The 23,769-nt window shown below is 41.2% G+C and overlaps 2 protein-coding genes across 9 annotated transcripts in view; both read right to left on the bottom strand.

The window, feature by feature from the left end:
* Window positions 1-5,435, bottom strand: part of GPR68 (G protein-coupled receptor 68) — a 30,467-nt gene extending 25,032 nt beyond the window's left edge. For 2 of the 4 annotated variants that reach the window (XM_074542486.1, XM_074542484.1), the window contains exon 1: window positions 1,980-5,435. The gene's annotated coding sequence lies outside the window, so the exon portion shown is untranslated. The remainder of the gene's footprint in view (window positions 1-1,979) is intronic. The other 2 variants (XM_074542485.1, XM_074542487.1) reach the window with 2 other exon arrangements.
* A 489-nt stretch (window positions 5,436-5,924) lies between these two features.
* Window positions 5,925-23,769, bottom strand: part of CCDC88C (coiled-coil domain containing 88C) — a 95,722-nt gene continuing 77,877 nt past the window's right edge. Inside the window, exons 21-32 of one of the 5 annotated variants that reach the window (XR_003379342.2) lie at window positions 21,224-21,367; window positions 19,710-19,896; window positions 19,331-19,476; window positions 18,054-18,143; window positions 17,044-17,285; window positions 12,929-13,111; window positions 12,498-12,566; window positions 11,647-11,715; window positions 10,586-10,887; window positions 9,405-9,620; window positions 6,740-8,200; window positions 5,925-6,698 (exon numbers count right to left, since the gene is read on the bottom strand). Coding sequence is in view for 4 of the 5 variants with exons in the window: in XM_005483157.4 (XP_005483214.2) it covers window positions 7,187-8,200; window positions 9,405-9,620; window positions 10,586-10,887; window positions 11,647-11,715; window positions 12,498-12,566; window positions 12,929-13,111; window positions 17,044-17,285; window positions 18,054-18,143; window positions 19,331-19,476; window positions 19,710-19,896; window positions 21,224-21,367 (2,662 nt within the window). In the remaining variant the exon portion in view is untranslated. Of the gene's footprint in view, window positions 8,201-9,404; window positions 9,621-10,585; window positions 10,888-11,646; window positions 11,716-12,497; window positions 12,567-12,928; window positions 13,112-17,043; window positions 17,286-18,053; window positions 18,144-19,330; window positions 19,477-19,709; window positions 19,897-21,223; window positions 21,368-23,769 lie in introns of all 5 variants that reach the window. The other 4 variants (XM_005483157.4, XM_074542465.1, XM_014264454.3 and 1 more) reach the window with 4 other exon arrangements.

Below are 23,769 nucleotides of genomic sequence, written 5' to 3'. Positions count from 1 at the left end.
ATGGAGAATAAAGATAATACTCTGGGGTGAAGAACAGAAAGATGTCTGGTGCTGTCAAGGAGAAGTCACAAAGGAAGGAAATTTGCTGGAAGTGAAATGGGCTTGGCCAGCCTGTAGCTGGTTGCACTATCTGAGCTGTAGGACAGGATCTAGCAAGAAAGCTCCTTCAAACACTTCATGCAAAGAATTTTCTACCAACACACCATGTGGTTGTTGTTGGAAGAAGTAGTTTTAAGAGCATACCAAAACACCAAAAATATGCTGCTCCCCATCAAACATACATAACCCCACCTCCTTTAAGCCTCAGCTATGCAGGAGCAAGATGCCACTGTGTGGAAACACAAGACAAAATAGCAAGAGCAGAGGGATCCTCCTGCCAGCAAAGGTACCAAAGCTGAGTTCTAGAGTGCACAATGGTCCCCTCACTGGATGCTGCTCTAAACCTTTTGTGCTCTAACTGATCTGAAGCTACTCTGCATGAAGAAGGAACAACTGTCTCAGAAAGCGGGGAGGCATGATGGAAACAGAGCACATGTCCGGTTTTCGGCTGTTTGGAGGGCCTGGAAAGGCCCGGGGTGGCCTTGGGGCAGCCCGCGTTTCAAAGGAACAGAAGAGTCTTCAGATCTTTTCTCGGTCTCGGTGTTTATTAATTGTTTATCTAAAAGATTTTCTCTCGGCCCGACAGAGCTCTGCTCAGCAGCCAGCCATGAGCACACTCCCTGCCCTCCGGACAGTCACCTATCTTTATACCCAAAGCTACGTGTACAATATTTATCATTTTTCCCCAATACCTTTTACCCTTATTGCCCGGTGCACTTTTAGTAATGACCAATCCCAAAGTGCCACCATCACCACAGAAGATGGAGGAGAAGAAGAAGAAGAAGAAGGACAGGACACGCCCCAATTCCTCCATCTTACTTCTCTAAACCCCCCTGTACAGAAATCCTAAACCCTGTGTTTCACTCTCTAATTAACTAATCCCTTCACCACTCACCCCGGTGAAATCCTCCTATCCTCATACAGGTGTCGTCTCCTGTGTAGGGTCAAAGTCCAGCCACCAGACACTTCTGGCAACATTCCAGGACTCCCGAGCCCCCCAAGGGTGGTCTCGGTGACTCGGCACCTCAGTCCTGAGGTGCTGAGATCCCACAAGTACACAAACTGCACAGTCCTGCTTACACAATGCTGTTAATACAGCTTCCTAAACATCCTACCCCTTTACATCATTTACTGAAGGACCAAAAATGCTGTGAGCAAGCTCAAGAGACTGAGATAATTTAAGGTTACCAACTTCAGCTAAATTTTAGTTAAATCCCAACTAAACTGATACAAGGTCTGTCCCATACAGGTTTGTGCCTGTTTTCTCCATCTGCCTTTTCAGAGAATCACAGAATATCCTGGATTGGAAGAGACTCATAAGGAATTGAGTCCAACTCCCTGCTCCTTGCAGGACTATCTAACACTCAGTCACATGACTAAGAGCATCCAGATGCTCCTTGAACCCTGACAGGCTTTTACACTCCAAAGAGCAAGCAGTCCTTGTTCAGAGGATTGCAGGTGTAAAAAAGGTCACAAGATTTTTCCTTCACATAAATTTCCCTGATTTGCATGATTTCTTCTACTTTCACTTGTAAATGGCCATAAGGGTCCTACAGGGGCATTCAAACTGATTGGAAGTTTTCCATCCTGTAGAAGCTGAGATACTGCAGCTGAACACCCCCAGCACTGTAAAACACATTTTTCTGTGGATTAGGCATTTTGTGGGCTCACAGTGCACACAAATGCAAGTCCAAGTTTTGCATAACTAGAGAAAAAAAATTTTCTTGCAAAGGTGCAAAGAAGAAATGTTTCATGGGTTTAACAAGAATGGGATAATTTTGGTTAGAGATAAGGGAACATAGGCTTCCAAATCATAAAACCTCCAAAATCCCCTGCCAAATGGTAAAACAATCACAGTAGTAGCCCTGTGAAACACTCACCTCAGTTCTTCAGACATACTTTTCCACTTCTTGCAGAAAACTCCCTCTTCTCTCCAATGCAAATCTCTAGAGTTGCCTCAGCAGTCCACTGGCAAGTTGTGCTTCTCCATCTGGAATATCCTTCTCAAACTCTCATGCTTAGCAGTGTGTTCCCAAACAAAAACTGTGCTTTTCTTGCCATTAGTGCATCTTGCACTTCCAGACCACTCAACAACTGCAAAAAGTGAGGCGATGTCTGACTTGTAAATTTCAGGGTTTTTTACATGGAGAGAGTGCTTTCTGTTCCAAGTGTGGAATTCAAAGGCAGCCAGCACATGATGTTGGAGAGGAAGCAGGAGGATTTTATACTTTTATCTGATGATGTTTACTTAAAGCAGAGGCTGTTAAGCTCTCTTACATGGTAACTCAAAGTCATTCTAACACTATGATATTCTATTAATCTATTTCATTTTATTAGAGCCTGGTACAACGACTCTCACCAACAGCCTCATTTTCCCTTTCCTAAGAACTCTCCTTTAGCAGAGCTTCAGATCAACCATAGAGCATCACTCACTGCAGAGGGAGCTGGGCTGCTTTTGGTCTCCCTCATGCAATCCAGCTTCTCACAGGCTGCTGTCAATGCTCAGATCTGCTGCTCTTTTTTGTTCTGGTATGCAACACACACATCACACACTTTGGCATGGTCTCACCATCAGAGCCACATAATCTTCAGTTATGATAATCTTTGGATAAAAATGTTCAAGTATTTTAACAAGAACTGATTAGAACATCTGGGAATGATGAGCTGACAGTTTCCATGGCATTCTGTGTTATGTTTTGGACGTGTTTTACATTCCTAGTTTCTGTAGAATAGCCACAACTTCATCATCCTTTTCCCAGGAGAAAAGCAGTTTTGCTTCCCTAGCATGACACCCTAACCCCCCACAAGAGTCACCAAATAAAGTGTCTCTTCCATGTTTCAGCTGAGAGAAGCACAAGTACTCTTCCACTGGGGCCCCTTACTCATCCATGCTCTCTTTAATGGGATTCTTCACAATCCTTCAAATCTGAACTAACCTCAGCTTTCTGCTGCACTTCACCAACTCACATTTTGGTCTTTAGGGCACAGGTTAGCCTTTTAAGGACTTTCCTATTTGAGAAGCTATTGAACAGCAGCCCTTTATTTTCTACTGTTCTCTTCATACTTTTGAAAAATTCCTTGTAACCGGAAAAACACCATTTAGTTTTGCAAGACTTGCCATAGCTTCTCCCAGTAACTTTAAACTCCTGTCAGTACTCTATTAAATTGTAATTTTTTTCACCCTTTTCCACCTGATGCCATTCTCTCCTAGTTCACATGGCAGCCTCTAGCACCAACCTTCAACAAAGACCTTCACAGCCCAGCCTAATTCTCCAGTCTAGCAGCTCTTCAAAACAGTAACTTCATTTGTTATTTCCAGTAACTGAATTATCTCACTCTGCACTGTTACATCAGGTTAATTCTGCCTGCTACTGGTGATTTGTAAAAATATCCACAAATTTTCCACCTTGTCTTGAACATTTCCAGTGCTGTTGGGATCTGATATTCCATTATTGTGATGGGCAGGGAAGCAAATTTTAGGACAATTTTTTAATGTGAAATCTACAACTGATTCCACACTCCACTTACCTCTTCATATAAAAATGCAAAACCATAATCAAATGCTCTCTGGACAGCTGGGTTCATGTTCAACCAGAACAAGAAATGAAATTGTGTTGTTCTTTGTACATTCATTTAATATCCAGGCTGTAATCCTTTCACATGAACTAACAATTTATGTGTAAATGTCTTCCATGGTCTGTCTTAAATGTCATTTACCTGTAGCTGAGCTAGTATGTCCCCAAATGTCTGGACAATCCGAAATAATTTCTGACCACATGCTGATGCACGGTTTTCCTAAGCTCAGCACTAGTTATCTTTACAATATCCTTAACACTTATAGAACGAAAAAAAGTAAATTCTATTTTTTCAAATTCTTCTTCTGGTGGTTTTAACTTCTGAACTCAATTAACTGAAATCAGAAAAGGTCTGCTCACTTCACAATCAGGTCCCAAGTCCAAGAACAGTGGAAGAACATCTAACGGGAAAAAGGTTTCGTGACACACTACCATTGTAAATGACCTCAGATTTCTGGCAAAGGATATTCTGTCACTGCAGAGCACGCAGCCCCGGCACCTACTCCCACAGCAGCCATTTCTTTCACTTCAAACACACACCATCATTTGTTTCCTTGAGTCAAACAGTTTCACTGACCTCAGAGTCTGGGCCCACTGCGGGGAGCGGGCGCTGCCACAGCCGCAGCCCTTCGGCTTTCCTGGGACACTGCTGCCAGCTCAGCGCCCTGCTCGGGACGGATCCCCCTCAAAAACCCTCCTTGAACAAAAACTCCATCTCGAGAGTTAATGAGCCACTGAACGGCTGGAAGCGTTGACTCCAGAACCACTCCAGCAGCACTTAGCACACAATTAGCAACCTTCGGAGAGCACACCCTTCCCTCCCGTCAGGAAATATCAGGACCTTTTCAGTATGGGCCAAGGCAGCGTGCCGAGGCCCGTGGCGCCCGCAGATCCTTTCCCCGGCGTCCAAAGGCGGCGGCGGCAGCTGTGGCCGCCTCAGCCAGCTCGCCGTGCCCCTCCCGCAGCCGGGCCGGGCCGCACAAGCTGCAGATTGAAACCGCTGCCATTTCATCCGCACTTCTTGGGAGGCACCGAGAGCGGGTCGGGCAGCTCCGCGCCATCCTTTACCCCCCAGAACACCTCTCCCCACAGTTCCGCCACCTCACGGCACCTCCACCTGCGCAGCTCCGGAGGATTTGCCAATCCGTGTCTCTGAACACAACCGCTTTCTCCCCCTCAGGCACCAAAGCGCGTTTTGTGCCGCTCTGGGCTGGCCTGAGGAGGCCGGAGCGCAGCAGCCCCGGGCTGAGGGCAGGCCCAGGAACAGCCGAGCATCGGTGAACCGAGCAGATGGCAAAATCACCGCACCTGCCACGGCAGGGCAGGCACCGCTACCAAAAACAACCCTAACATCCCCAGGGAGGCCCGAGGGCCACTGTGTGCTTCAACAGCTGTTCCATGGGATAACCTCTGTATTTAGAATTATCCCACATCTGAATGGTACTGCAAAGGTATTCAGAACTTTTTTTTTCAAGCTCAGTAGAACTGAGAAATAATGGTAAATAACTCAGAAACTGTCAACTAAGATGTGCCACTGGGCAGGTATTTATAGCAACAGCAGATCTACAGTAACTAACCAGTCACAGATCACTTCCTCAGCAGCACAGCCTGCAGGTGTCCTCCAAAAAGGAGCTGAAACAAGGGAGAAACACCAGTCTCAAACCTTTAGTGGTCTGGCCAAGAATCCATTTTGAGATAAAATTTACAGAAGAAGAATTTCAGTTTACTAAGAACATTCACTATGTTCTAAAATTGCCATATAGCACTCATTAATTTTAAATTCGTTGCAAAGATATAGTTTGCAATTAAAATAGTAAAGAAGGCAGAAAGGGGTTTTTGCCATTCTCTCCATGTTGCGAGATAAATAATTTCTCATTTTTATATGGCATCCTGAGAGTTAAGTACATAACAGACTATATAAGATGCAAGCTTGGTCAAAATTGTCAGCATGTTTGCCCTTGTCCAAAGTGGTCGGAGAAGCATAAAAATCAAACAGTCCAATTCTAGAGTGAATTGTAACTCACTTATTATTGTACGTTCAACCCTCCTGTAGTCTTTAGTAAGAGGGTGACAATCAAACAAAAAGACTCCTGGTACACCTTCTATGTTATAAAAACAAACCCAACTTCACCACAGACATGAAGATCAATACTAAGGCTTGTGAAGAGCTGTTGCAGACAGACCTCCAGCACAGTCACTCACATTTTTGGGGGTTTTTATTTTTCCAAGGACAAAAAGTAGAACACCAATCTGTTCTATTTTAGTCTTTATTATAAACAATTCTGTAGTTTTCAGAATGGGATTGCTACATATTAGATAACAAAAACATCAAATGAATCAGTTTTATCTTTTACTAAATTAAATCAGAACCAGCAAAAGAAGGATTTTTTTTAAGGATTTAGTCTATTGCAAGAAGAACAGCTTTACAAACATGGAATTAAAGATACACATTTGATCATATATACATAAGCAGCTGATGACACTCTGGACAGAAACATACAAAGAATTTCTTTGCACATAAATAGATTTTTAAAAGTATATTTCTTTCACATGTGTACAAAATTATTTTGCTTCTATACTGAGAAAAGTTCTGGGAGACAAACAAGGACTTCTAAGAGACAAAAGCCCACACAGGATGTGTGTGGGCTGTCATGCACAAAAGAATGTAATAATACAATTTACACAGCATTCTTATACAGTACTTGAGCTTCTTATATACATACTTACAAGACACTTTTGTACATGAGATGCCACCTTTGCAATTGGAATGGCACCTCCCCTGAAAGGCTGCATTAGTTCCAGTGTTTGTATAAAAGATAAACAAGTTTCAAAAGGCAGCACCACTCTGCAGAGTCAAGGATCCACTGAGCTGCAGCTATAGCAGTGAAGGCAGTGAAGGCAGTGGGGTAATTCTGCTGGCTTCTGTGTTTACACAGCCCAAGTGGGAAAGGTTAAGACAGTCTATACAATACCTTCTACAAGATGTGTCTGTGGCTAGAAAAACAGATTTTAGCAGATCCATGGCTAAAGCCACACACTTTTGCTCTTCATCTCTTCTATGCTACTTAAGTAGATTCTGTCTTTGGGGGAGAAGTCTGGCTTTCATATGACCTTTTCTGTATGGTTATTTAACCAATGGTGGGGCTGAGTTTAGCACACACAGGACCTGTGAAACTTTTCTTTAATGCATGCAGAAAGAGTGCATAGTGCAGCAATGACAGGAGACCCTGCTAAGCTTCTGCTGGACTGGGGAATGCTCAGAACCTGTAAGAATCAGGTGCCAAGTTTGCTGTGAGACAGGTGAGGCTTCCACTTTGTTTTAGGCACAACAGTGTCAGAACGACTGGGGTTTTGCTCCTTGATTCTCTTTATCACACTTTGTCCAACTAGGAAACAGTACCCAGAGAAAACTCAGAGCAACCTACAGGTGATGCCTTTTAAGACCTGACTGTCTAGATAAACGGTACCTGGACATCAGCCATACCAAACACACGTTACAGCTACACTGTGGCTTACACACAGCCATACTCATACCAAACCGTCTGCTGATCCCCCTGGGGGTCAGGAGACCCAGGAGTGCTGCTGGAGCTGTTTCCTCTCACAGGCTCCTCCACAGCCCCAGAGCTGCTTTCCAACAGCTTACCCTGGCACTTGGTAAGGAGGGCATCACCCTGGCCTTGTCCTGGGGAAGTATTTGCCTCAGTGCTGCTGCAAACAGCTCTGGCAGGGGCCACTGTGGCCACCTCCTCAGTACGAGGTGCTGACTTGGGTTTGACTTTGGAGGGAGTATGGGATGCAGGTGAGTAGTGTTGCCCGGTGTTCACACGCTCTTGCTGCTGGACATTCAGACTGCTGCTGGATGCAGTGGGTGAGGCAGAGAACTGATGGAAGGAGAGCGGCCTCTCATCTTTAGGTGGGAGCAGGGAAAGGCGCCTCGCTTCGAGCTGCCGACTGCGGGAATCCGCACCTTGCACGGAACCCGCCGCCTTTGCGGACTGCGGCCTCTCCCTCGAGGGTGCCTGGGAGCTCGTTGGCACAGAGGCCCTGGTGCTCTGGCAGACAGTGTCCTTGCCCCCATGCAGCTCTGCTCCTGACTTCTGAGGGCTCTCCTGCCTGTAGGCCTCTGGGCCAGCAGCCCTGAGGAGGTCTGCAGAGGCCAAGCTGAATGCCCTGTTCAGCGACGTGCTCCTCCTGCCCGCACTCCCGGGCTGCTGAGGCTGCGCCATCTGCCGCACCCCGCTGGCACACTGCTGATGTGCCGGGTGAGGGAGCTTAAGGGACCCTTGGGGGTTTGCCAGAGCATCAGGTTCAACTTGTCTCAGGTTTGGCTTCATGTAATTGTCAGGCTTAGCCGTTCTTCCTTCTTCACCAGCCACAGCCATCTTCACAGTTGGAGCAACAAGACTAGTGGGCATCTTAGCAGCCTCCTTTCTGGATGGCTGAACCAGCAAGTTTCCAGCAGCTGAAGGCTCATTTGCTTTCCTAAAATAATCACTGAGCAAGTCATCTCTGTTTGTGGAGGTGTCCTGGTGTGAGAAAATATGCATGTCACATTAAAGACAACACATTTTGTTTAAAGAATCATGCAGAACACTGTATTAACAAAATCTCCCTTCCCACTTAACTTAAATCAAACACAATAATAGATTTTACATAGTGGAAACAGAAGAATGCTTAAAATGGGTATAAATCCAACCCAAGGAACAATGTGCTTATTGTAATTAGATTGCGACAACCTTGCTTGCCAGGTTAATTGTCTTAATTTTAAAATAATTTTGGTTGCAACCTGGACAGCAGCTCTTTTGCTTCCTTTCACATCAGCCACTGTCACTTTAACATCAATATCATATTGATGACATCAGACATTAATATCAGCAGATATCAATTATATCTGTCATATTCCAGAATATAATTTATCTGGATAACTCTACTGTAACTTCAGGAATGTAACAGAAGTCAATACCTTGAGGAGATCTGCTAGCACTACAAAAAAATTTAATTCCTTCTTCATCGATTCCCTTCCCCTCTCCCATTCAACATGTGATGTATGTTAAGAGCTGCATGTACAATACAATGAAATGTACAAAAACCATTACAAAAATTGTTTGCCTACAATGAACTTACAAATTTCATGTCAGACAATTAACCTGGTGGTAAAAGAAAATACACAGTGAGTATTTCATGGGGATGGTCCATGCAATCAAAAAACGGTGATGTTTGAACAGCTGTCACTGTACTATTAGTAAAAGACATGCTCAAAACAGTTAAGGGACATGCTGTCATTACAAACAACAATGATAAACAAGCTCATGAAATTTACTTCTTTACTCTTCTCTAGGGAGCATGTTTAAAACTTAAGGCACTTATTTCACTAGTGTTCCAAATATTTCTTCCAGTCAAAAACCTCATTTTCCGTAAGCAAACACCATCAATGGCAATAGTGCAGTGTGAAAATTTCTAAGCTCAACTAAGTGTTAAAGTGTTAAGGTTATTTTTAACTTTATTTAAACAGCTGTTATGGACATTAGCATTACAGAATGACGAGTCCTCCGAAAGCACGCATGTGTATGAACAAACGCTGCAAATGCTTCATGAGCAATTAATGCAAGTGATCTGGCAGCCTTTAAAGTAACAACTAGGAGTTACAGTATGCTTCTATAGGTATTAATATGCTAGCAAAAGCTGTGGTAAGTCAGGAGCTGTTGCCTTCATAATAAGAACAATGGATACCCTGGGGATATAGAATGAAGCAGATCTCCTATTTCCCCTGCCTGTTCTGTGCCTCATGCTGCTGGGATATGAAACACTGAGGACCGACTCGAGAGACTGCGAATGTTCCTGATGAATGGAAGGACATAGGGAGTAGCAAGAGGGATACAGGGCATCAGCTTCTAACAGAAACTGGTGTAATGAAATCATTTCACTCTCATTTAAACTGCGCCGATGCTGAAAAGGAACAGGATGACAGAAAGAATGAAAATGAACATGGTCAGGTAGTTACAGACACACAAAAGTAATAATTTTAAACATCTCGAAAAGCTAAGAATTGTACTTAGGGTAATGAGGGAATAGGAGGTATATTTCAACATTTCTGTGAAAATTCAAGGACCGGAATTTACTGATGCAACAAAATGGCACAGCTCTGCTGATTTCAATACTTTTACCAAGGCATTTATAAAACAGAAATCTCCATTCACTTAGACTATTAATTAACTGTTTTTAAGATACTAACCTGTTCAATAGTGCACTGCCTCACTATTGTACAGCATGTCTGAGCAATGAAAGACAAATACCATCTTGAAAACAAACATTTAGTTCTTGAAAAAGGCACTTCAATGAGTGACATATTCTTGCAGTCACTGAACCAACAGGGCAGTGTCAGTCAACACACAAACATGGTGAAAGTATCAAAAACTTCCTTTTGCAAGAAGAACCTTTCTCAAACACACTGATATTTTCAGATTATGAGATGGTTTTAACAACTGCATATTTTGCACTTTAACTGAAAATTATTCTAGGTTTCATTCCTAATTTTAGATTTAGCAGCTGAAAATTACTCAGAAAACATACCAGTTTATAAATAAAGATACCTGGAGCTGAGAACTGATGATACGAAACCTTGACTGCAATTATTTGCTAGCAAAAGTACTTGCAGTGAATTATCTGATTTGCCATAGCTGATAAACAAAAATGAATTAGCAGAGTGCTATATGAAAGCTAATTTTATATGAAAGCTAATTTTACCTTAGTTATTGAAACGGTCTCATTTGTTTTGCAAGATTCAATAGTACTTATGTATATGAACAAGGATCATCTTGCCTCTCTCTGTTTCCCTATGCCCTCATCCTCCTAAATCAGCTTTGAACAGTTTTTTGACATCTGAAATGGGCTATCTAGCTCTATTTACTTACACTTGGTAGAGACAGCCTGTTGCTCTCTTCCAAGAACTCTTCCAAAGTTACCATCTCACTGCCAGGCGAGGCAGATCGCTGCCTGCCTGTGTGACACTGGGATGGATTGCTCCTCTGAGGTATATCACAGGACATCAAACCACTCCTGTGCGAGGAGGACTCATGCCTGCTGCCAGGGCTAAAGAAAGCAGCAGCAGAGTGAAGGGAATACGAATCTCGGAGCAAGACTGGTGCCTCTCTGCTTGGCACCATATCTTCACTGCTGAGGCTCTCAGTTCTACCATGGATATGGTCTAAGGAACCTGAGGAGAAGCATAAATACCATTAATGACACTGCTCTGACACAATTTCAGTAGATTTCACACTCAGGTGGGAACTTATCATCCAGGGATGTTTCCACACAGACTGGGTAGCATTTTTTACCTTCATTTTTTCAGAGCTTTGAAAAATCAGGACTACTAAATATCTTACAGCACCTTAAACAAGCACAATTACTCCACCAGAGAATAAAAATAGCACTGGAGGCTAATAAAAGCCTTATATTAGTAAGATAATGTTGGGGTGCCTCTTTACAAGCTGTATGTCATTGAACCATCTCTCAGTCCTGGCTGTGTGATCTGAGAGTTAGAACCTGACAGTGGAAAAGCAGAAAGCGGATTTTTCCACAGTATCAGGTCTCTTGGCGTCATTCAAGGATGCACAATTTGCAAAAGCAAATCTCGAGAGCACACTGATTCCCTGCACAAGCTGTGTGCAGAGTAAGAACCACAGAGATCTCTTGTGAGAGTCTAAGAGTGGCTGATATTTCCCACAATACGATGCCAGTCAGACTGAAGCAAAACTCGACTGTCTGCCTTAAAAGCCACCCCTTGCCAGAATCAATCTTAGAAAAGCACTTCTTGCCAGCAGTTTTGATTCCCAAGACAGCCATGTCCAGATTGCATAATCATTACCATTTCAAAACAAGTCTTCAAAATTAATTGGAAGGAAAATGGCATTTTACACACAGTTTAATGGAATTTCACTTCCTGTTTGTCACAACTCAGCTGTAAAAGCTTTACCTTTCAAATTGAGAGGTGAACTACTGCTGGAAGCGTTCCTACTGCTCTCTAAACTGTTTGGCCTGGACACTGAAAAACACAAATCAAGCATTGAACAAACAGATCTTAAGTTCCTCTGATTCTCTGAAAGACTTGGCTACAGTCTCCCTTCTGAAAATAGGACCTGTGCAACTAAGTCACTTTGAAAACATTAACAGCATAATAAACACAGGATGCCAAGATCAGGACAGAGTAGAAGACACCTTCATTTTTCAAGTTGTTTAGGATCCATCTTGTTTATCTCATTTTTTGCACAAAGAAACACATTCTAGGTTTTTACAGTAACTATAAAGTAATGCAGATACTGAAAAAGTTCAAGAATAAGTTGCTGTCTCTTTTTCAGTTTTCTTTGGAAGGAGCTGGTGGCCAGCTTGCAAATTCAGTTTTCCGCAAATTCAGTTTTCTCTAAGCAGGCAGTGCTGCTGCTTCAACAGCATTCGCACTGTGCATCCACAAGCCCCACAGCAAATTTCTCTTACTGCTGATTCACTCCCTTAAGTAAGGAATCAAACATTCTCCAGAAAAATCAACAACTAACCTGCAGGACATGCATTAAAAGGTCTGTTGGTGGTGGAAGGCAACTTGCCTCAATGCCAACATTGCTTTGAAAATTCATTTTGGCAAAATATCCATTAAAAGCTTCAACAGAAAACCAGAAGCAGTTAGAATCCCATTCCCAAAATGGTGCTGAATTACTATACCTCTTTCTGTAACATAAATGCAACTAAACCACTCCAGGACAGCTCATGTGGATGCAATGAAACAAGTCTTAATGCAGATGTTTGGAGCACTCACACATGTTACAAGCTTACCGTGCCGTCTGGTGCTTGCAAACTCCACATCTGGGGACTGCTCACACAGGTTATCTTCTGAATTATAGCCTGGTAAAGAACATGAAACTTAAAAGGCCAATTGAACACAGAAAGGTTAATCCTTCAGGTCTGTCTCCAACACATTCTAGCTGTGTAGAAGACTGAGGTGATCAAGAGGGTTTTATAGGCCCATCTTCTAAGCACTGTGCAGGGAACCACTGAAGAACTGACTCTCAAATATGCTCTGCCAAGTTGATGACACTACAAGAGCGTTTAAACCCCACACCCCATCAATTAAACCATTCAGCAGAGAAAGCAGGAGTGAAAATATCAGTGCTCTGCTCTTGTACTTGAATGCCACTAGCAGCCTCGCAGGGACTGTGGAGCAGCCTGCCTGGCACTAGCAGCTGCTGTACCGAATGCACACACACCTTTTGGCCTGCTCTGGAGCCGGGAGATGGGGGTGGAAGTGTGCACGTGAATGGTTGAGCTTGAGTAAGTCCTGGGACCCATTTCCACACAGCTGGCTTTTGCTGCAGAGTCTGCTGAGATTTCAGCATTATCATTGCTGCCTCCGTGATGGGAATTCCTCTTTTGCTTTAGGTCCATTAGCACTGGTGGGGAGAGAAGTAAATGAATAAGACTCAATGAAAAATAGCATTAGGGGATTTGCATTTATCTGCCCATACAAACATGACAAACAGGCACAAAGAAACTGCACAACAGAGGCGCTAATTTGGCAAGCTTTTCCATAAACAGTGCAATAGTGGATAGGAAATTTCTGCCACCAGCTTGTCAATCATGTGTGCTCTCTGTAAAGTGTGGGAGTGACAAGGGCTGCTTAGTGCCAGTGGGAGGGTTGATATTATACATGCAACAATTACTGTGAAAGGAGGAAGAAAAGGATCAAAGACATGAATCCAGAAAAGATAAGTGAGGTGTGAAATTCCCACAACATTATTCCTTGCAGGTGCATTTTATAAGAACTTACTTCGGTAATAAAATAGAATACGGAAAGAGTGACAGTAGTCATGCTCTTACTCAAAGAAAAATAATGCTGATTTGAAAATTATCTATCATGATCCGTGCACTAAGCTAACTGCTTTCAGGTCTATATCTTTGCTGTGGATAAGAGCTCAGTCTTTACAAGGCTGAAACTCTGCTCTTACAATGTCCTGGTGCAATGATTTTTAAGTGAAGTTCCTGGGATCTTAGCAGGAGAATAACAAAAACTCTGCTAGAATATAATTTAGATTAAGAACCTGAAAAATTATTTTCTACTGAAAAAGCAGGTTAAATAATTTCTTGTAATGTCAATGTAATGCTTCAAGGCACACCTAGAACAAAATTTAAAACTATTTACTGCAGAAAACACACCTAATGAGATCCAAGATTCTAGATTTTATATATTTCTATGGAATACTTGATTAAGTAACAGAAACTAAATGCTGAAAATGCAACAGAGTGCAGCAGTCAAAATAAGCAACTTGCAGAGACAATGGACAGACAGTTCAAAGCACAGAGCAGCTGTGAAGTTGTATTAGAGGACTGGACCAATGTGCTGTTATCTTAGGTGGCTCCTGGAAGCTGACTTCATTCAGGAACAGTACTTTCTCCCTAGGTCTGCATGGGCTCCACAGACTGGGCCAGCACTTGCTCTCAGAATTGAAACATATGCCATGTCTGCAGGGGCAACTACTGGCTAAAGGTTCACATGCAGATCTGTATTTCTAATTGACTTCCTAGATACACTTAACACCTTCCATGGACGCCAAAAAAATTAATTGCCCTGGAGACTAACACTCTGCACAAATCCCCAGATGGGCAACAAAAACCAGACTGCTCTGCCAGAGTCCCTGATTGTGCCACTGGGGACAGTTCTGAGTGAGAAGGGAAACAAGATCTGGCCTCTGCTGAGCCCTGGGTAGCACACCACCCATACTGCATCCAATTCTCTAACAGGTGGGGACTGGACCTGCACATTCATTTCAGAAGCCACTAGGTCATGAATATTAGGCAACAAGAATTCTGGGCAATGGATTAATGAAGGTTATTCCCAACCTCAAGAGAACAAATCTACATTCTTCTTCCAAAAAAATCTGTTGAAACTGAAGCAGAAGAAACTGAAACGTCATCTCAATTCAAGATGAATTTTCTTAATTAGGACAAAACCTTGGTAAATATCAGGTCTGAATGTGAGCACCAAGACACTTGGCTGAGAATAATTTTTCCAGTAGCTTCCATTCAAAGCTAGACTACTCAAAAGCAGAAAAAGGTGTTATAAAACCTTCCTTTTTGAAATCATTTAGTAGCACAGACTATTGGAAAAATCTCTGGAGCTTGAGACTGTATTTTTATTTTATTAGGACTACCACACTGTAGAAAGCATAGCAACAGCAAACCAGTTCAACACTTTAACTGGACACAATGCAAGTACATGACTGCAAGAAAATACTCAAGCGAAGAGCAACTTCACTTACTGACAACATGCACCACAGCCAATATACATACGCAAACTGAATGCCATGGGGTCCCCTAAAGTGTGCTGCATTGAAGAAATGATCCACAGTGTGCAAGAGTGATTCATCTTCTACAGGAAAAATTAAGTCCATGTTCACTAATCTTTGCTTGTATTTAGAGTATTGTATAGACACGCTGAGTGTCTCTATCAATGTGCGTGTTCTTTTATGGCATGGGGGATTTTTTTTTTAATTTTTTTTTAATATTTGTCAGAAATAAATGAAGATAAATGTTACAGAGAAGGTGTTAGAAAACTCCCAGTTCCGGGAAAGAAAGAATTTCATTAGGAGAGGATGGGATGTCGGAAGAAGACCAGAACCGGAGCCGATTAGAGAAAGACTGATGATTCGATGGAGACTTAGGAGACTTTTCTTTATCCTTGCTTTTGCTTCTCAAAAAGGCAATCTTTTTGCGCTGTGCAGCTAAATTGTTATCACCCAGGTATCACAAAAAGAAGAAGAAAAAAAAAAAGTAAAAAAAAAAAGCCTTATAAATAAAACTTAAATGACTTAACACAGATTAAAGACTACACAATCAGTAAAAACAGAAAAGGCTAAAACAATGACCAACACCTATAATGGAGGACTGATGAATGAATAGCTAAACATATTTAATCTGACTCAGATTAAGGCATAGATAAACACATATATACAATATTTAAGCAAGTCCACTAAGAAAGTACTGTTAGATCATTCAAAATGTTTTTGCTTTATAATATAAAATTAAATTGGTGTACATGTCACTCAGTGATAACACACTCAAATTTCCTAGAGGTCTCCTAGGCTTTAGTACTGGTGAGCCTCATCTCCACTTAAGTGTGTTTCATGTAGCATCACAATGAATGAAGCCCCAGAGACCTTCTGTTGTCTCTGGCACTCTGCAAGGGCCTTGTTCTGTGGCAACCCAAGCCCAGCTTCCCATGCTGAACTTAGGATGCATGTCAAACACCTGGAATCATATGGATGATCTTATTCCATAAAACATCTCTTTTTACTTTAAGTGAATAAATGACCTCAAAGAATTAGAGGAAGAATTTTACCCAATTCAAACAAAAGCTTCAGACACAGGTACTTGCAGTAGTTTATACTAAGAGTTCTTTTCTCAGCTACTCCCCTTCTGTTTCCCACCCCCCACAGTTGGAAGACAGGCATTATTATTCAAATATCAATTTCAAAATTGCTTCTTGGAAAGTATTCCTGGAGTATGACAATCTATGTATACAAGCTGATAGAAGCTATCTCAATGGAATAAACAGAGCTTGGGACATATATATTATCTTTAATAAGGATGAAAAGTATTTATTTTGAGAAACTTTCTTTTAAATTTCCCATAATTAGGAACATCTGATTTAATGTATAAACTAACTTAAAAGAAAATCATTCCATCTTCCTTACATATTCCTTAAGTGCTAAAAATATAATTTCATCATTTTACATGAAAAAACTACCAGTTTAATTCTAAATCAAAACATGGTATTGTTTCCAAAATCCCGCATTATGAATTGGTTATTTACAATAAATGGGTTATTTGTTCTGCACGTGCACCACCTGCTGGCAGTGGCTGTCAGCCAGCTCATGCCCCTCAAAGAGCCTGAACCACACACTACTCCATAATCCAGCTTTAAATGCTTTGCTGCAAAACCCCAGTAAATGAAGTATTAGAACCAACTTATTCAGTAACAATGTATTATGCAATACATCTGGGCAAACAGAGACTGAAGGGAGAAGTAGAAGATAAAAGGAAGAAGACAAACTAAAACAAAAACAAACCTATTATCTTCTAGAGTTTACTCAAATTTCTAGCTTAGGGTTTTATGCATACTAAAACTTCTATTGTACTAAAAAAAAATCCCAACAAACGCCCAAAACCAAACAACTAACAAAAAAAAAAAAAAAACCACCAAAAAACCCTAAAACAAACAAAAAAGGACATAAAATATAATGTGATTGGGCATTAACATATCCTAGATATTAATTTTTTTTTTTTTTTTAATTCAGCTCATGAATTTAGGCTGGGCATTCCTTACCTTTGTTTGAAGAACACCCAGGGCTCTCTCTCTCTTCCATAGGGTTTGACCCTGGAGAGGTGTTCTCCTGAGCCTCGTGTTGATGTTTCAATTTTTGGGAGGCAGATGGAGAGTTTACCATCTCTGGGGATTCACAATGCCATGTGGAGCTTTCTGCTGCTGGTTTCAACCGCTCCCTTGAGGTCTCCTTCTTTGGCTTGATAAATTTCACTAAGGCTCTGGCTCCAATCCAGGGGTTTTTCCTGATAAAGCAGGTTTTGTGAATGGAATCCAGAAAATGCTACAAGAAATACTCTCCAAAGAAGTTTACAGCTGTGCTAAAGCCATCAAGCCATCCTACATTTTTTGTTTACTGTCATGAATTGGTTCAAAAAATGCACCATGAATTTCACAGCATTTGAGATCCATTTCCCTACTGAAGTCAAAATTACTTTTACAGAAATATTTCTTCAGCACGAGAAATGTGAGAAAGACAACTGTTCCCTCTGCTAGAAATCTAAACTACACATATGGGCCTCATAAGACATTCTTATAGTGTGACAAACTCCACTACAGGAACAGACTGAAGAGGAAAAATGAAAGCTGCTTTGAAGCCTCTTTGCTAAGGTTATAAGGTTATGTACAGTGGAATTAATTTGGCTCTTTTTTCGTTTTATTAGTATAATTTTTAAGTCCTTCTCTCTAACAGACTGGTTATGCCTTGCTTTGAAAGAGCAGCTCTGAAAGCTCCTAGTGCTGCTTGGTCACATACTGGGAGCAAAGTGGTTCTTTCCCAATTATTTTGGGAGTTTCAGATTCTTGTATTAATACAGAGGGCCCCACATGAGGCCCTGTACTCTACATTAACTCAACCTGCTGCCTCAGGGAGTATCTTGCAGAGTGAGAGGGAAGAGACAAGTGGAGATGACACCACCCATAATTCAGATGAATTTTCTGTTATCCCCAGTTATGGAAAGCTTTTTCTTGCCCTCACTGATCTGTACAGCAGAATGAATCCATTTGGAACTTACTTTTTTGGAGCAGGATCATAGAACTTGTACTGGTCCATTATCTTCTCTTCAAGTTTTTCCTTATGTCTTCTTAAGGCATTCAATTTATCACTGTGAGGGTGGAAAACATATTCTGAGTCATCTGTATGAAATTAAGCATAATCAAAAAACTGAAGACCAAAAGCCACCAAGAGAAGAAAGAGACAGAAATATATTCCTATCCTGAACCTTCAGGATTCCCAGTCTGTTTGGAGAGGGCAAATGCAAAAGCCTACCAACCATGCTGATGGGTGATTTTTGTGCAACAAAGCACGAAAGGTGAAAGAACAACAGTAGATGGTGGTGCAAGATTACTAACTAATATCTCAGGCACATTTTGTTTGGAGGGTGTTAAGAATAACTGTGGTTTTTACTGATTATTTTGTTAACCTACACAGGGAAGTTGGCAAATCTTATTTTCATTCAAGTAGTAAGGCAAATGCACCTCCACGACAGAACAGTCAGACACCAGGATAAACAGATCAGAGAACATCTGAACTGTATTCAACCATATTTCAGCAATTTCTAACACTTCAACCATATAAGCCAGTACTGCTATAAAACTTAACTCAGTAACACCCACATCATCCTGATGTGTTTAAACTAAAATTCTTGGGATTAAGAACATTTTTCTTCCTTCTTTCATACCTATATGAGAAATCCACTGCAGTGAAAACAGGATTCTTTGTAAATACATAGTATCTTTAAACAGGGTATTTCATTTCAACGTGTCAACCTGGGCATGAAGGACACAGCAATGTATGTTGATGAATGTATCCTTAAAAACAACATCAAAGCAGGTATTTCTTGAAATACAAATGAAAAAAGCATGACAAGTATGAATATTTGCTATTCTTGAGGAACCTAAATACAAAATAACACTCATAAGACTGTATTTTTGTTGCAACTTGGCTGTTTTCCAAAACCTTAAAACTCTTTGCCAACCTCCTCTTCTTTGAGAAGTACCACTGGGTTTAGCATTCCATCTTTTCTAATTGTATTTTCCACATAGGTTCATCTGTATTACTTGAAAAGAGCTGCCCAGGTGTTTTGTGAACAACCCTTTGCAGTAAGGCAATGCAGAAACATTTTGTGCTTTCTTCCATTACAGTTATCTCCTACCAAACATCCCCTTTTCCAACAGCTATCAAGAAGACCTATCATTTCACTGCCTGCTCTTCTAATCCTGATAGATCATTTGTTTTCTATATTTGTCTAGATTACTTAAGGTTTCACAATTCAAATCTCTTTTTTCTTACATGTACTGTTTCTGTTCTTCATGATACTGCTCCTTGCTCTCCATGTTCTGCTCCAATAACATCTGATTCTGCTGGCTCAGCATCTGAATCTGGCTCAGGAGATGATGGTTTTCTTCTTCCAGATTTCCCTTTAGCCGGGACAGGAGCTACGAAACAAGACAAATTCATCTTTCCTCTCCATCTGGCTTCCCTGGAGTGCACCATAATCAAGGTAACACAACAGCATGGCACCCTAAAATAAAAACTATACACTTCAAACTATGTGTGTGTGTTGTTTCATAGTTTGACCTTCTGTATACAGCATGTCCAAAGCTTCACACCATGTGTGGCAGCTCTCTAAGCCCAAAGCAGCAGTAGCTGGGTATTCACAGCCTCTCACCTCACAGTGGTTATCCAGCTTGGTCAGAGAGATATCCATGGATTGGTGCTGTTCTTTCAGCTCATCATAGCGAGCTTGCCAACGATTCAACTCCAGCTGAGAGTTGTTCAAGGAAGTTTTCAGCTCTTTAGTGTGTGAATGGAGCCCTTCATACTCTGCCTTTAGCTGGTTGTGCAAGAAATTCACCCTAAACACGAAGAAGACAGCAGGCTTATGAAGGACACTTCACAGAAATGACCTCACATTCAAAGACCACACCATCAGTTTGCAGCTCTCACTAAATCAAACACAGTTCCAAAGAGTAACTCCTAAGGACATTTTTATTCTAAGCATTTCATAAAATTTTAAGAATTTTAGTGGTAACATGACAAAAAAAATCAAATTTACAAAATAACTGAAAGGAAAATACATGAAAAATAAAACTGCTATTTCTTCAATATGTAAGAAACACACCACAAACTTCTGAGGCCCAATGTATTTAAGAGGATTGGGATATAAAGGCAGATCTATTTGGCACAAATAAAGAAAACTCACATGTTATTTTTTTATCCTGATGCATGAAATATGAACATTTAAGTGTGAAACACTGTGGTGTTGTAAGAAGATACTGTAGCATTCTTTTACACTTTGAGGTAAATCTAAAAATGCCTACAAATCAGGAAGGCACAACATTAAATAACTAGATGAACAGATTAATTTCTGTATCTGCTGACAGATAAGCCTGGTTCTGCCAGCCCTGCAATCAACATTATGCAACATCTTTGTCCCTAAGAAAATGAATTAGGGACAGCAAACTTGAGAAAACCTCTCAAGAGCTCAATACTGTTCTAAAGTACACTGGTACAATTATAGCTCAACTTAAAATGTGATTTTAAAATATTATTCAACCTGACATTGCTTTAACTTGATGTGGTCTTGGCCCCTCATTTGCACCAAAGAGATTCTCAGAACACCTCTGTAGTATGAACAGGGCTACAGGGATGTTTGTGGGTGAGGCTCTCAAAAGGGGCTCTGCCCCAAGTTAACAGCTACCCACTGATCAAGAGTTTCTAAGACAGCTTTTAATAACAGGAATGGCAATTTTCTCTGGGCAGCAGAAAATAAACAGTGGTAACTCCTAGAGCTAAAATCATACTGTGTAAAAACCACACACCAGTGCTCCTCAAGGGGAAAAAAGCCAGTATAATTTGGGGGCTTGGGCATTTGTAGTTCTGCCTAAAGGCAAGTGCTTGGAAACAATTCACTGCAGAAAATGCTTTTGAACTGAACCAACCAAGCCTATTTTGTATGAGCAAAGGTTCCAGGTCTGAAGCACCAAATAACAGTATCAGTTGACAGTATTCATGAAGCTGACAAACTTTAACAAGTAAAAATTATCAAATTAACAACAGCAAAATAGAGAAAAAAGAACAGACACGTTATATGAAGGTACTTCAGAGCTAATGCAACACATCCATGTTTTGCATAATTGACTTTTAATTGATATATTTAACAATTTAGCAAAGCAACCATACCTGTCCAGTTCCTCCCTCAGCTTCTGATTTTCCCCAGTGGTTATTGCATTTGATCTTCTCTCTTGTTGCAGAACCTCTCTCTCATTTTTTAAAACTAATTCCAACTCTTCCAATTCTGCTTTGTGTTTCGTTAAACTGTTGTATCTGCAAAAGGAAGAACAGCATACACTCAGCTTTCATTGAAACATTTTTCTTCCTCTGGGTTAATATTTTTAATAGGTAATAACACAATGATTAGAAAGCAATTTTTTTTCTGACTTTATTTATTTCATCCACATTTATGTGGTTAAACTTCTATCAAAGCTGAAGAATTCAACACTATGCATGAAAATTCAACTTAGTATACAAGTCAGCAGACAAGACTTTGGGAAAAGAGAAAGAAAAAACAAAGCATTTTTTAAGGAAACGGGTACACAACTGCCAGAATCTTACTTCAATTTCAGATTCTGGTAATTTAGTAAGAGCATGAGATTCTGCAAAATGAGTGGAAACTGCACCACTGAACTGGAATCCCAGTCACAAATAACAGAGTGGCAAGAGTTCAAAACCTGACTAGAAAGCAGCTCCCAAAAGGCAGCAGGAAAACAGTGCAATGAGCAAGAGTTTGTTAGGGAGCCACCTAATCCATACTAGGTTATATGCATGGGTAATAGCATCCTGCACATCTACTCATCTCCTGCATGTTCCAGACAGATGATGAGCTATCTGTGAGCTGACAGCAAAACACCTTTAAGCACAGACTGACTCATCTGCTTGAGTTTTCATTAGTGAAAAAACCAAGAGCAAAACCAGTGTTCACATCCAGGCCTCCACTATTACTTGGTTTATATAACTTGTGCATAAACCATTCAGGGCAGGGAGATGGGGAGAGAGAGAGGGTTGAAGCCATCAGCCCTCTCTTTAATTCTGATCTCTGGAATGCTAAACTAACCAAGGTGTGGAACAACTTCCCTGATATTTGGCACATGGATTAGGCAGGCTCAGCCTCCCTGAGGTGCTTCACTACCTGCATCCAGAAAACTCTGAGAAGAACAGGGTGGACTGACATCACTTCACAAGGCAGCAAGCTGTTCCCAGGTATTTTTTCCCCTCTGGTGGCTTCTGTCAGAATCTGTGGCCACACAACACCATCAGAGGCCACTGGGGCCATTAGTGCAGTCAATGTCAAAAGTCATCAGCACAATTTTGGTCACTGTAATAAAATTTACAGTGCATACTATCTATCACATACATCTGTGTCAAAAATGGAGAAATACTTTTCCAAGTACTTTTAAAAGAGAATCTAAGTGGAAGATGCAGCATTGCTTAAAAAGCTAAAGAGAACAAGTATCTTTCTGTGACTCTCATGCCAGCAGAGATGAATGCAGAGCACAGTTACTCTGCAGTCATGAAAACTTCAAAACAAAACCAAAACCAGCAGACAGCACCAAATACACTGACTCCTGCCAACTTGTTTTTCTTTCAGGCTACCATTCCATTCATCCCAGGGTCAAATTACAGCCTGTCCCAAATTCCAGTCCATTGAAGGGCCACACAGGAAAGTACCTGTCTCCCAGACAAAAGCTGCTTTATGCTACTCATTCCCAGTAACAGCAGTAGAGTTTAATTAACCTTATTTATTTGTTTTCTTGCTCCATTCAGCTCTGGGACATTTCAAATTCAATGTCCATACAATAAATGGAAGAACCTGAAAGCAGAGGAAGGTTTCACATCCAGCTCCAAGAAGCATTTTAGACAAACTGTGTGCCAATGCAGAGACTGAGAACACAAACTCCAGTCAGTCCTTTGGCAGAGATTACCATGGCTGTCTCTGCAGAAACTGCACTGTAAATTCTTTTGCTGACTCTGTATGATAGGGCTACTTTGTTCATTTTTATCCAAGCCCTCTATGTTTTAAAGAGGGCTCCTTAGAGAGAAGCAGAATACTGGTCCAGCATTGCCAGCCTGGCCCAGCACCACAGGCTGCCACATTGAGCCTGAGGCAGACCACAGCTGCTCCCCTGGTTGTTAGGTGAAAGGTAAGAAAGAGGAGAGAGACTATCTGCAAAAATGGAAATGATTGTTCGTGTCTGGAGCCCGAATGAAATCCTCAGGCAAAATCTTCTTGTAGTAGAGATTCAGCCTGGAGTCTACAATTTGAGCACAATCTGTGCAACCTGACAAGCTCTACCACCAGGGACCAGGTCACCCTTCCTGGAGACTATTCAACACTCATGCTCATTTCACTTTTTAAAGCATCAGGCTCTTAGAAGAGTTTCAAAAAGATTTTCTCATACATGAGTATAGAATTCATTTTGGCTCTGACACAATCTATTCCCAGGACTGAGGAAATGTAGTCCTCTTTACTCCTTTTGGCTTTTATTCTTTCTGCTGCTTTTGGAGGAGAAATACTATGGGTAGATATTTGTGAATGAGACAATTTTGAAAATGCTCAGATATGATAAAAAGTGTGACAAAAGGAACCCAGAAAAATAACTACCAGGCAGCACCGGTAACATAATAATACAACTCCCTGCTATATGTAACCCTGCAAAGCAGGGATTCTT

The sequence above is a fragment of the Zonotrichia albicollis genome, chromosome 6 (assembly GCF_047830755.1).
Source record: "Zonotrichia albicollis isolate bZonAlb1 chromosome 6, bZonAlb1.hap1, whole genome shotgun sequence".
In the NCBI taxonomy this organism is placed as follows: domain Eukaryota; kingdom Metazoa; phylum Chordata; class Aves; order Passeriformes; family Passerellidae; genus Zonotrichia; species Zonotrichia albicollis.
Note: the sequence above shows the minus strand (reverse complement) of the source record. Positions and strands in the feature narration are given on the sequence as shown.